The sequence below is a fragment of the Nomascus leucogenys genome, chromosome 11 (assembly GCF_006542625.1).
Source record: "Nomascus leucogenys isolate Asia chromosome 11, Asia_NLE_v1, whole genome shotgun sequence".
NCBI classification, from domain to species: domain Eukaryota; kingdom Metazoa; phylum Chordata; class Mammalia; order Primates; family Hylobatidae; genus Nomascus; species Nomascus leucogenys.
This window is the reverse complement of record NC_044391.1, coordinates 17,996,452-18,009,925: the sequence shown is the minus strand read 5'-3', so window position 1 is coordinate 18,009,925 and position 13,474 is coordinate 17,996,452. Positions and strand designations below refer to the sequence as shown.

At 36.0% G+C, this 13,474-nt stretch overlaps 1 protein-coding gene across 2 annotated transcripts in view; it reads left to right on the top strand.

The window, feature by feature from the left end:
• The window catches only part of ABCB1 (ATP binding cassette subfamily B member 1), a 99,317-nt gene that overhangs the window by 36,654 nt on the left and 49,189 nt on the right, over positions 1–13,474 (top strand). For both annotated transcript variants that reach the window (XM_030822035.1, XM_030822034.1), the window contains 2 exons: positions 3,279–3,403; positions 10,742–10,913. In XM_030822035.1, the coding sequence (XP_030677895.1) occupies positions 3,279–3,403; positions 10,742–10,913 (297 nt within the window). The remainder of the gene's footprint in view (positions 1–3,278; positions 3,404–10,741; positions 10,914–13,474) is intronic.

The following is a 13,474-nucleotide window of genomic DNA, read 5'->3' as shown; positions in this document are numbered from 1 at the left end:
TGGATGTCAAATCATATTAAAAAAGAAATGTAGTTCACTCTGGGTCTGGGAAGCCTCTTTGTGTCTGTGAGCCTGAGGCTCTACCTTCAAACCTAGAGACACAGAAGCAAATAGACATAGCAGAAAGGGACCCAATCACAGCAAGTGACCTGGCCCAGGAAGCCTCTTTTGTACTTTGTGCCCAAGACTGTCTTCCCAGCGCCCAGAGACACTGGGCCACTAGAGGGCATTGGTACAGGAAACCACCACACTCTTCCCGACCTGGCAGTCTGATCTTGAAAAACCACTTTCACTCCCTCAAGCAGCAGAAGCAGGGGCCAGTGGGAGCCCTAGAAACTTCACATAAATCAAGCCGACCAAAATAATACTACAAACACTCTGAATATTAAACCGCTCCTGGAACCACAGCTCACAAAAGTAGGCCAATACTATCATGCTAAACTTAAATAGAACAACTGCCGGCTAGAGTAAGGCAGGTTAATTTTATTTTAACTTTTTAAAACTTTTATTTTAAGTTCAGGGGTATAAGTGCAGGTTTGTTACATAGCAAACTTGTGTCATGGGGGTTTGTTATACAGATTATTTCATCACCCAAGTATTAAGCCTAGTACCCATTAGTTATTTTTAATGACTGTCTCCCTCCTCCCAATCTCCACCCTCTAATAGGCCCCAGTGTGTGTTGCTCCCCTTTATATATCCATGTGTTCTCATCATTTAGCTCCCACTTATAAGTGAGAACATGCAGTATTTAGTTTTCTGTTCCTGAGTTAGTTTGCTAAGGATAATGGCCTCCAGCTCCATCCATGTCCCTGCAAAGGACATGATCTCATTCTTTTTTATGGCTGCATAGTATTCCATAGTGTCTATGTACCACATTTTTTTTTTTATCCAGTCTATCATTGATGGGCAATTAGGTTGATTCCATCCTTGTCTTGTGCCAGTTTTCAAGGGGAATGCTTCCAGCTTTTGTCCATTCAGTATAATGTTAGCTGTAAGTTTGTCATAGATGGCTTTTATTATTTTGAGGTGTGTTCCTTTAATACCTTGTTTGTTGAGAGTTTTGATCATGAGTGGATGTTGCATTTTATTGAAAGCCTTTTTGCATCTATTGAGATAAGCATGTGCTTTTGTTTATGTGATGAATCACATTTATTGATTTACATCTGTTGAGCCAATCTTGCATCCTGAGGATAAAGCCTACTTGATCATGGTAGATAAGCTTTTTGATGTGCTGCTGAATTCAGTTTGCCAGGATTTTGTTGAGGATATTTGTATCAATGTTCATCAAAGATACTGGCCCAAAGTTTTTTTGTGGTTGTATCTCTGCCAGGTTTTGGTATCAGGATTATGCTGGCCTCATAGAATGGGTCAGAGAGGAGTCCATCCACCTTAATTTTTTGGAATATTTTCAGTAGGAATGGTATCAGCTCTTCTTTTTACATTTGGCAGAATTCAGCCATGAATTCATCTGGTCCTGGGCTTTTTTAGGGGGTCATAAGCTATTATTACTGCCTCAATTTCAGAACTCTTTATTGGTCTGTTCAGGGATTCTATTTCTTCCTGGTTCAGTCTTGGGAGGATGTATGTGGTCAGTAATTTATCCATTTATTCTAGATTTTCTAGTTTATGTGCACAGAAGCATTCATAATATTCTCTGGTGGGATCCTTGTGACTGAATTGTTCTGCATCATGACTGTGTTGTGTACCACCACGTCCAGTTAGTTTTTAATTGTTTTATAGAGATGGGGTTTCTATGTGTTGCCCAGGCTGGTCTTGAACTCTTGGCCTCAAGTGATTCTCCCACTTGTCACCCCAAAGTGCTGGGACTATAGGTGTGAGTCATCACACCTGGCCTTTTCATATCCTTGATAATAGGATAGGTTAGAGGGTCTTTTTTTTTTTTCTTTTCACAGACATGATCTCCTGAAAAACACAACACTTAATGAAGATTCAACAATACTTTTGTCTGCTTATAATGATGGAAGGTCATAGAAGGAAAAGGGAGCTAGATTTGTAGAATTCATTGTGGCATTTGATATATTAATAATAAATTAAAATAACATTTTTAAAAACGCCTAACTTTAAAGTATTTCTTTAAAGTGTCACTTTGAAGTGATCTTCCTATTGTTGGTTGCCTCCATTGTGGCAATTGTTGTGGCACCATAAGGTTTCAGAAGGAGCAGAAAAACATTCCTAAAGCATGTTGTATGAGCCTCCTCTATTCTACAGATGTTTGTTAAGGGATGGCGCTGGCCACCCTATCTCAGACCTTCTACTGTGAATGGTTTTGCAAATATGGTGGGATGGCCCCAGGAAGATTGCTTTGAGAAGTCAGGAATGTCTAGTGAATCAATGGAATATTATTTTGGGTACTAAAGAGGCTAGGTACGTGCAGCACAATGTCTGCACTTAGAATATAACTAATCAATGTTCATTTGCCTTCATCCACCCATTCCTCTAGCTGTCATAGCTCCTTTTACTTTCACACACAAGAGAGGGAGAAATCCACTGTTAAAACCCAAACAACTTTGAGCTTTTTATGCCAAGAAGGGATAGACCAATGTTACTTACATAAATGAGTCCACAAGTGCCTATGAATTTTTTATTGAAAGAATATAATTCTATTTAATCAAAATTTTAAAAATAAATTGGTTTTGTGTAATTTTGGGGGAGGGGTGGGGAGGACAGGGTCTCATTCTGTTGCCCAGGCTGGACTGCAGTGGCACAACCACTGCTCACAGCAGCCTCGACCTCCTAGGCTCAAATGACCCTCCCACCTCAGCCTCCTGAGTAGCTGAGACAATAGGCATGTGCCACCATACCTAGCTAATTTTTAAATTTTTTATAGAGGCGGGGTCTTGCCATGTTGCCCAGGCTGGTCTAGAATTCCTGGGCTCAAGCAATTATTCGTCTTTGGCATCCTAAAATGTTAGGATTACAGGTGTGAGCCACCGCACCTGGCCTGTCATGTGTAATCTTTATTTAGGTAGTTGACCACTTCAGCATTCTAGGTACAATAGCGTTAGTCCTTTTCCCACTGCAATTGATCCAGCTTTCATAATAGGACCCTCTGGGACCCAAGTTCATGCATCAATGGCTGGTTTCAGGGAGAGGTTTACTCCAGTGGCTGTTAATACAGACCAAAGGCAAGTAAAAGACAGACTTTGCTCTACACATGCATTAATGTATAAGCAGCATTTATGTATACATTTATTTTTACTTTACAAAAGATAAAATTGACATGTTTTTTCATGATCCAAAATTGTATTTTTATACAGATACTATCTTCATTTACTGATAAAGAACTCTTAGCTTATGCAAAAGCTGGAGCAGTAGCTGAAGAGGTCTTGGCAGCAATTAGAACTGTGATTGCATTTGGAGGACAAAAGAAAGAACTTGAAAGGTCTGAGTTTCTTTTTTAAATGGATAGATATGTTAAATTGTGTCTTCTCAAATGCCCTTCAGATTGATAGTGTTAATTATAAGCATTTTCTCCCATATATATGTTTCCTTAAATAGCTTAATGGGATATATTACAGCATAACTAATATTTTAGAGAAGTTGCAATTCTAATTGTACTTTTATCTGCTAATTCAAAGAGTTTTCTAGATGGGCAATAACATAAAAATAGTTTCCTAAGGCTGAAATATATTTTATACCTCCGACTTTTTTTCCTCTATCAAGTTAATTAGTGATTCTCTAAGACTGACTGAGTATTTTATGTAAGATCTATGCGGACGTTTTAATCTGTGGTTCATTTTCCTTTCTGCCCCTATTCAGCTGGCATATGCTTTATCTTCCATATGATTTGGAAGATAACAATATAACCAAAAAACACTTATGTGTACAAAAGTTCAAAATCTTTTATATTGTGTGTTGTTTAGTAGTTTGCTTGCAACTGTTCCCTTTTATTAGATTTCTGAAAGCATAGGTGGTAATTTATTGAAATTTATAATATAAATCAGATTACTGATTTCTAAGCAGAAACAGATTTTATTTAAAATTGAATATAAATTATAATATTCTGATGCTATAACATTTCAATCTTATGAATATATATATCTTTGAAAGTATGAAAAAGTAAACTGTATTGGTTAAGGGGGTTTTACATTGTGTGGTACAGCCATAAAGAAAACCAAGGGAATTTTCAGAAATCAGAATAATGGTTAGCTCTGGGGAAGAAAAGAAGTTGTGTGAGGACAGCCGAACACACAGCAGGGGATTCTGTGGTTCTGGCAGTGTTCTGTTTCTTGATCTCAGGTATACTTACATGAGTATTCATTGCATAATTTTTTTAACTGTGCATATGTGTTTGGAGTACTCTTGTTCTATGGTATATTCACACATATAAAGATATGTCCTCTGAGAATAATTTATAATGGTTAAGTGCCATAGTTCAAAGGAAAGCAGTATCTATGTTCCATTTTGATTTTTGCTAAAGTCTTTGCTTTTGCTTTAAAAGATGTCTGGCTAATAAAATGAGGTGTCCTGCTTAATGACTGAGCAAATATTCAATGAAATAAATCCCCAGCTCTCATGGAGCTTAAATTCTAATGGGGGTGGGTAAGGTTACAGACAACCACAAATAATCAAATAGGTAATACACCAGTTGGGGTAAATATTATTTGGGGAAATAAAATAAGAGAATCATGAGGATACTATTTAGATAAGTTATTCAGAAAAATATTTTCTGATTAGTTGTTATTTGAGCAGAGACATAATGACGTTTTGAGTTTGGAATTCTTTTCCAGTTTTCCTCAGAGAAAAGGTGGACCAGAAAAATAATATGCCCAACAGCCCAACAGCATTGGAAGACAGACAAAACTTAACAGCTTCTTCCTGATTTCTCAGCTGGAGGAAAACATCTCCCCATAGAAGTTAGATTCTCAGGCCTGACTGCTATCTGCAGTTGGGGTCTGAATTTATACTACTCTGTGAACTAGGAAACAATCTCTCTCCAAAGCTGAGGATTTCACATTAAAAATGAGTCCTAATCCAGTGATACCAGAGTATCTGGTAGAAGAAATATAAAATTATTGAAAATTAAAGAACTAAACATCTAAATCAAGAAGTTAGAGAAGAACAATAAAATATTAGAAGGAAATAATAAAAGTAAGAGCAAAAATTAATTTAATAGAAAATAAAGGCAAAAGAGTGGAAGACTGACAAATCCATAAACTAATTCTTTAAAAAGACTTATAAATAACTATTTTATATGTTTAATCAGGAACAAAAAAAGAATGAATAGGGAAAACTTGTAACAGATTTAAAAATCTATTTTTAAATTGCAGCTTTATACCGATAAATTTAAAAACCCTCATGATATAGATAATATGCTAGAAAATTGTAGGTTAAAACCCTCACTTAAGAAGGAGAAAATCTGAGTAAACCCATAATCATTAAAAGAATTGAATTCAAAGTTAAAAATCTCCATTTTCCACTGCTTCTCTCCCACAAGCAGAAATCACAAGTCTGGATAATTTTGTAGGCAAGTTCTACTACAACTTCAAGAAAGAGATAACCCTATCTTACATAAATTGTTGTAGAAAATGGAAAAAAAAGTTGTGAGTTCATTTTATGGGGCTAGTGTAACTTTGATACTATACTACCAGGCAGGTATAATATGAGAAAGGAAAACTAAAGGACAGTATCACCTAAAACATAGATGCAGAAATTATAAATAAATAAATAATTAGCTAAATAAATCCATGTGAAAAATACCAAATTGAAAACATCCTGAACATGTTGGCTTTATCCTATGAATGGAAAGATGGTTTTAACATTAGGAAATCTGTTAATATAATTAACCATATTAATAGATTAAAAGAAAAAATTTGTTGTGATGTAAGGGGAAAAGCATGAATTATATATGATTCATGACAAAAACTCGTAAAACTAGGAATAAGAAACAACCTTCTTAATATATTAGAGACCCACAGGAAACATTTAGTGGTGAAACATTAAAAACATTTTAACACTTAAAATAATGAATGAAATAAATGCGTACTATTTTGTCTGTCAATTTAAAAAAAAATAATGAATGAGGCAAATCTGTTTACTATCATTTCTATGTACTGTTGTATTAGTACTAGATAATAAGACCAATAAAACAAATAAGAGTAAGAATGAAAAAAAGAAAACAAAAAAGAAAAGCAGTAAGGATTGGAAAACAGGAAGAAAACTGTTGTTATTCACAGACGATAAGATTGTCTACACAGAAATTCCAGTAGGTTTTATAAGCTAACAAAATGCAATAAGATCTCTGGGTATGTATCATTATTCAGAATAAATGGCATTCCTGTAAACCAGGAATGAACAATTAGAAAATATATCGTATTTCATCCATTCAGAATGAATCCATCATCTCTGAAATCGAAATAAACCTATCAGTCAGTGCCATCTTACATTTGCTATGGATCTGGATTGAAGTCCAATTCTTTCAGGCAGGATTTATGTTTGCTTCTGCTATTCACCAAGGGCACTGCTAACCTGAGACCACCTTACATTAAATTCTGTGTCTAATTGTTTTTGGACAACACTGGTAGTGTGAATTCATGCTCAGACCTGCATGAGTCCTACTTTGTGGTCCAGATTCTCAGGGAGATTATTTTTTCCTTCCTTCACCTGGTTGGTGCCAAGATTGAGACATGAAAGTTCTGCTGTGTGTTGCTTAATATACTGAGGTATAGCCCTTTGAGTCCTAGCCGCATATGGAATGTCCTATTAAACTCATTTCTTAATGCTTTATAAAATGACAGAATACCAGTACTTGTTACAATTAAAGACATCTTAAATTTGAGGAACTGACAATATTTTTAAGGACATTATTAGCAACAAAAACTATAATGATGGATGGATAAAACCTGAGAAGGAGGAAATGGACATTGTGGGGGTGAAGCCCAACATTTATAACTTAGATAAATCTGATAATTTTAGTTCACTGAAAGTTTAAAGGAATTCAGATTTAATGGAGTGCTTTAATTAGTTAGATATGAAAATATTTTTCTAGAGAAAATGATCAAATTTTAATTATAAGAATAAACAAATGGACTTACACAGCTATATCCAGAGATTCCTATATTTGCTCTAAGTAGTATTTTACATATGGAATAATTTCTTCAGAAAATATAAGTTACTGGAATGTATCTTCGAAAGGACAGTCTCCTTCAGAGAACTGAAATTAATTTTGCTTGGAGATCAAGAGTTGACGTAAGACTACAAACTGGTGGCCTAATGTCCTTCCCAAGTTGGCCATTTCTTAAGTTTATTTATTTGACAAATTTATTCAGCACCTACAACATGCCAGGCACTGTGCTAGGTTCTAGGTTTTCCTTTTCTTTTCTTTTTTATTTTATAAAGGTCTAAACAAAGCTAGGGCTCTAGGTTTTCAGCTGTGAATCAGAAACAGAGGATATTTTGTGATCTTCAGTCAAAATAGTAAGATGGATAAAAATGGAAGGAATGGAGAAAGGGAGGAAGAAATATAAGGAATTGTCAAAGAAAAAAATAAAAATATTGATTTAAAAATGTGATCTGAAAGAATCAAAGAGTGTAAGGATGATGAATGGTCAAGTTAACTTTAAATACAGTGGTTGGGGCAGGCCTCTTTGAGGAGGTTTCATCTCAGCTGAGACCTGAGGGATGAGAAAAAGCAAGCCATGGTGGGGACAGAGATGGGATGGGTTTGAAGAAGAGTCTTCCAAATTTCCTGGGGTGGCCAAGACTTTAGTATGTTCTAGGAAATGTAAGGCTTGCATGACTGAAGCTCAGTTGAGTGAGGGGAGATTGGGGTGGGCAGGGGCCAGAATGTGGGGATGGTGGGCCATGATGAAGAGTTAGGATTGTATTCTAAGGGCACAGGGGAGTGGTTGAGGGTGTTAAAAAGTGGAATGACTATCCACATTATGTTTTCAGATTGTTTCTTTGTCTGTACTGGGTCTCATGAATGGATGTGAGAAGTCAAAGGGTGGAAGCAGGGAGACCAGTGGGGAGGCTGGCAGAGTGGTCCAGGCCAGAGCACCTCTCTGATCTGGAGCTGAGGCAGGAGAGGGGTGACAGGTACCTAGATTTGGGATATAATTTGGAAGTAGAATTGATGACTATTCTTAGACCAAACATAATCAGTTTTCTTTCCTGTTCTCCTCCTTCCCTTCTCTGCTTCTACATAAAGTAATCGAGGTCTTAATCTGGCTTTCTCTTCAAATTAGCAGTGCAGGAGGGAAGCTGGCTCTCTTTGAATGGAAATTTAACCAGAAGTTAAAATAAATTCCATTCAATCGTATAGAATAGTTTTGTTCCTTTTCACTTAAAAATGTTTTTCTCTCTTTTATGTGCCTTGAAAATATATTTATCTATTAATATTTATTTCTGTTTGCTTAACCAAAATTGTTCCTTACTCTTAAAGTAGTTACTTGTATTATTGATAAATATTTTCATAATATTTAAGAAGAGTAATGTTTCCTACATACCAATGGTTTTGTTATATAACTTTAGTCTCTTTTAGTCATTCCTACTTTCATGACCATTTCTATACTAAAGCTTTTGATGAATGGATGATTTTAATATCTGGTTTTTTGTATGGCATTTTTATCGAAAAACAACAAAGAGCTTATGGAAAAGGAGTATTGTTTATGTCTCATTTCCCTTTACCCCATTCTTTCCTTTATTTCTCCTTTCTGATGTCTAAATGATTTTCTTCCTTGTGCTTCTGTGCAAATGTTTCCTCTGGCTGCATAGGACAACATCAGACTGGTTTCTACGTTAGTCTCGGTAAGCGAGAACTGAAACAAAGGAGATAACAGAGTATAGTACATATGTATTAAACTTCCTTAAATATATTCTTACATAAGTTATGCCCAGTGGTAGCTTTCACCTTAGATCAACTCATAAAGTGAGAGATATGTATGTGTCTGTGTGTTGTGTGTGTGTGCGTGTGTGTATATAAACCATTGAAACTTTATTTCTCAAAAATAATTTTTCTGTTCAGATGATAACTGGCAAGTTGAGGATTTACATTTTGCGGGGGTAGAAACTAATGATGTGTTGATATGTTGTCACTATGAAGTTCTGTTTAAATTTCATCTTTAGCGAACACGGTAGTGATGTAAATTTCACTTGGCATGCTTTTGTAACTCTGTAATGTACCTAGTTAAAGTAGTCATGAAAGCAAGAAGCAATGCATGTTCATATCTGGACAGTGCTTGAGCTCTGCTGTACATACTAATGGAACAAGTTCTCCAAAGGAAATTAATATAATAGTATATAATATTTATATTGTTGTGAATTTATGGATCAAAGACCTTAAAGTATGACTTTTATATGGAAGAAAGTTCATGAATTTCAACAATTATTAGCTCTTCCTCTATCCAAGGCAATGCTCTAGGTTCTGCAGGGAGACGCGATTAAGAAAATACAGACAGATTTAAGGCAATCTGTCCTGTTTCTCTAATCCTTTTACCTTGGTTCTATATTTGCAAAATTCCTTATTTTCCTTTAACTCTGGGCTCCATTAGCTTATCTCCACAGCTATCCTCTTAAACAGAGTAGTCTTCTCTGTTCCTTTCAAATGAAGGTCGAGTTATAGACATCATCTCCTTTAGCTTTACCGTCAAAAATTGACCACTCTCTGAGGGTTTAAAATATATTTGAATTATCAGTTGGGAATAACTTTAAGTCGTTAGGACTGCAGAAATAGAATCTGTCAGTGACTCCAACATTGTTTTTCGATTTTTTTTCATTTGCTCATTTTTGCCCCTTTTGTATAATTTCCTATATTTGCTCTAAGAAGTATTAATGGGTGCTCACCAGGTTTGGTTAATGTAGGGTAGGCCTTTGTGCCATGAATGGGTTCAGGGCTATAGATATGCTAATAATTTAATTTTTCTCAGCCCTTGAGTTAGCCAGAAGCCCTGGATGGCCCAAGCCACCAGGTCGGAGCCTGTTAGTTCAGCAGCAGGCAGCTATGGCATGACAAGTGTTGGGAGCATTAACAGAGGGAAGGACACATAGTCAATACGTAGAAAGGAGAAGGAAGAGAGGCAATGCTGATGAATAATGATGTGCTTTTATAAACCTGTAAGCCAAATAATTTTTGTAGGTCAGTGATTTTTTAAATAAATATCTACGGAAATAAGATAAATTGTACAGCTTATTTAAATGTAAAAAGTATTACATGGAAATTCAGAACTCTCAAAATGCTCTCACACATGTAACCTCTCAGTTGGTCATTCCGACAGTCCTAGAGGAAGGCAGGACAGAGAGCAAACTGTCTCCAAACTTCCTTAATGTTCAGAGATTTAAACGACTATCCCCCCCCTTTTTTTTTTTTAGCACTTTCTAACATTATCTCTCCATTTTATTACTTAATTAAAGAGGCATGTAGATTTTGAAAGAAAGGCACAGGTTTTTCCATGGCTTTTACTTTGTCTTGTGTACAAAACAATGTAAGTTCTAGAAGTTTGCTAAATATTGCTTCACTTATTTTGCTATTGCTAAAGCCAGAGAAGGAAATTTTAGAAGACTCCCCCACAAATAAGTTAATCTCTATAAATTTCAGTTTCTTCTTCTGCAAAAAGGGAGTAAAACAGTACTACTATATAGGGTCGATGTATGAGCAGCAGGACAAAATGCATGTATCTCACAGGACTGAGCACATCCTAGCCACTCTGTAACTATTATGCTATATTGACATGTTTTCATACAATGTATGAGTATATGTGATCATTTTTGTTCTTTTTCCCAGGTACAACAAAAATTTAGAAGAAGCTAAAAGAATTGGGATAAAGAAAGCTATTACAGCCAATATTTCTATAGGTGCTGCTTTCCTGCTGATCTATGCATCTTATGCTCTGGCCTTCTGGTATGGGACCACCTTGGTCCTCTCAGGGGAATATTCTATAGGACGAGTACTCACTGTAAGTGGTTTATATTGAGAAATGAACCATTATTATAAAATGCCAATGAAATCCAGTAATGTTGGCTTGACTTTAGAAGAATATATTTTGAACAACTATTGAATACTACAGACACATGCACTACTAGGTTAAAAAGTGGAAGGCCCGGCGCGGTGGCTCACACCTGTAATCCCAGCACTTTGGGAGGCCGAAGTGGGCGGGTCACGAGGTCAGGAGATCGAGACCATCCTGGCTAACATGGTGAAACCCCGTCTCTACTAAAAATACAAAAAATTAGCTGGGTGTGGTGGCGGGCGCCTGTGGTCCCAGCTACTCAGGAGGCTGAGGCAAGAGAATGGCGTTAACCCGGGAGGCGGAGCTTGCAGTGAGCCCAGATTGCACCACTGCACCGCAGCCTGGGTGACAGAGCAAGACTCTGTTTCAAAAAAAAAAAAAAAAAGGTGGTGGGGGGGAAATTAGATGCATCTGACAACCAGTTTTTTGTTTATTTGTTTGTTTTTGCAGATATCTTGCACAATTTATCCTGTAGCCTAAATAATATTAACATTAGCAATCTCAATAGCATGAACTTTTATTTGTTGAGATTATTTGTGCCAAACTTGATGCTAAACACTTCACTTTTATTTTCTGACTTACTATTCACAAAAATGGCAAAATACACGTTTTGACTTCTTTTCAAATTATTGCGAATAGCAGCTAATCCACCTCACAAATTATGGAAGTATAAATTGTTCCTCTTCCTAAAAGATTGTTTGGAAGTTTTCTGCATTATAGGCCTTTGTGCAAGCACAGAAGTCTTGCCATTTAATGTTATCCTCTTTTATTTTAAAGACAATGAAATAATTTGCAAACCAAACTCAATTCTTATCTGGAACTAATAAAATACACTGTTAGAAAAGTCACTTAGTTCTTTTTTCATAGGTCAAGCAGAAATAGATTGAGGCAATGAGAGATGATATTTTGGAAAATCCCTTAAAACAATTCCCTTTTTCAGGAGCCAGATTTGTAATATGGATTCAATAATCACTTCTTTTGTTTTTTCAAATTTGCCTTATCCAACATTGCTCAGTGAGGAATGACTTTTCCCATGAAGTTTTTTTTTTTTAGGATAGTGATGCTGTGGGTGATCCTTAGTTGTCGTAACAGATGTTTTCTGTTTAACTGTGATTGAGATAAGCAGCTTAAATCCAGTGTTCACTGGGCATGAATATACCTCACAAACTGGAGGCATCGAAAATAGGGAGTGTGGGGTTTGATATCGGACCAACTTGATTCAAATGGCAGCTGTGTCACTTATTAGCTGTATGATTTAGGGCAGCCAGCTGAACTTTTCAAGCCTCTGCTACCTCTTCTGCCAAATGACATGACAGGAATGAGCCCTAACTTTCAGTGTGTTTTGAGGACTAATTGAGATAATGAATATAGAATCACTTAGCAAAGTTCCTTCTGTGTAAATTTTTAAGCAATGTAATTCCATGTGATTTAGAAAAAATGAATAATGACATTAATTCTCATCAACCCCAAAGAGAAACACAGTTAAGTCTTTACCAATAAGAAACTGATTTGCACAAAACAAAAAAACAAAAGGCCTAAAGAGAACACGGCCTTGTGGCAAAAAAAGACAACCTGATAAAGGATCGATGCCTTAGGTGTGTGTGCTTTATAATTAACAAAAATTGTTCATATACACTGTTTTATCATGATACAACATCTCTATGATTGCTGGGTAGGGGGAACAGATAGAATCTTGCATGTTTTTGCCAATGAAGAAATTGAAGCCAAAGATTCTAAGAGAACGGCCTAACAACATATAAGTAGTTATTACTAATTTAGGATTCAGAACTTGGTCTTCTGACTCCTCTGCTAGTGTTTATTTCCACTTTACCTTACTGATGATCTAAATAAAAAAAATTAGACATTGAAGAAATATAAAAATATCCTATTATAATATTCTAGCCCTATAAAATTTAAATCATTGTTTTATTGAGCAAGTAAGATTAATCCTGCATTCTAAATTGAGAAGTATTTAAATTTCTAAAATATTTTTAATATGGGCAACATAGTGAGATCTCATCTCTGTAATTTTTTTTTTCATTAGCCTATATGGTGGCACTTGTCTGTAGTCCCAGCTACTTCGGAGACTGAGGTGGGAGGGTTGTCTGAGCCCAAGAGGTTGAAGTTGCAGTGAGCCAAGATTGCACCACTGCAGTCCAGACTGGGCAACAAAGCAAGACCTTGTCTTAAAATTTTTTAAAAAAAGTTTTATGCTATTTTTAATTGACAAATCATAATTGCATTACACTTATGGAGTACAATGTGATGTTTATGTATATACACACATACACACAAAATGTGGAGTGATCAGATCAAGCTAATTCACATATCCATCACCTCACTTGACACTTTTTGAGGTGACATATTTGAAATTTACTCTTGACTGGGTGTGGTGGCCCATGCCTGTGATCCCAGCACTTTTGGAGGCTGAAGCAGGAGGATTGCTTGAGGCCAGGAGACCAGCCTGGGACATGTAGCGAGACCCTGTCTCTAGAAAAAATAAAAAA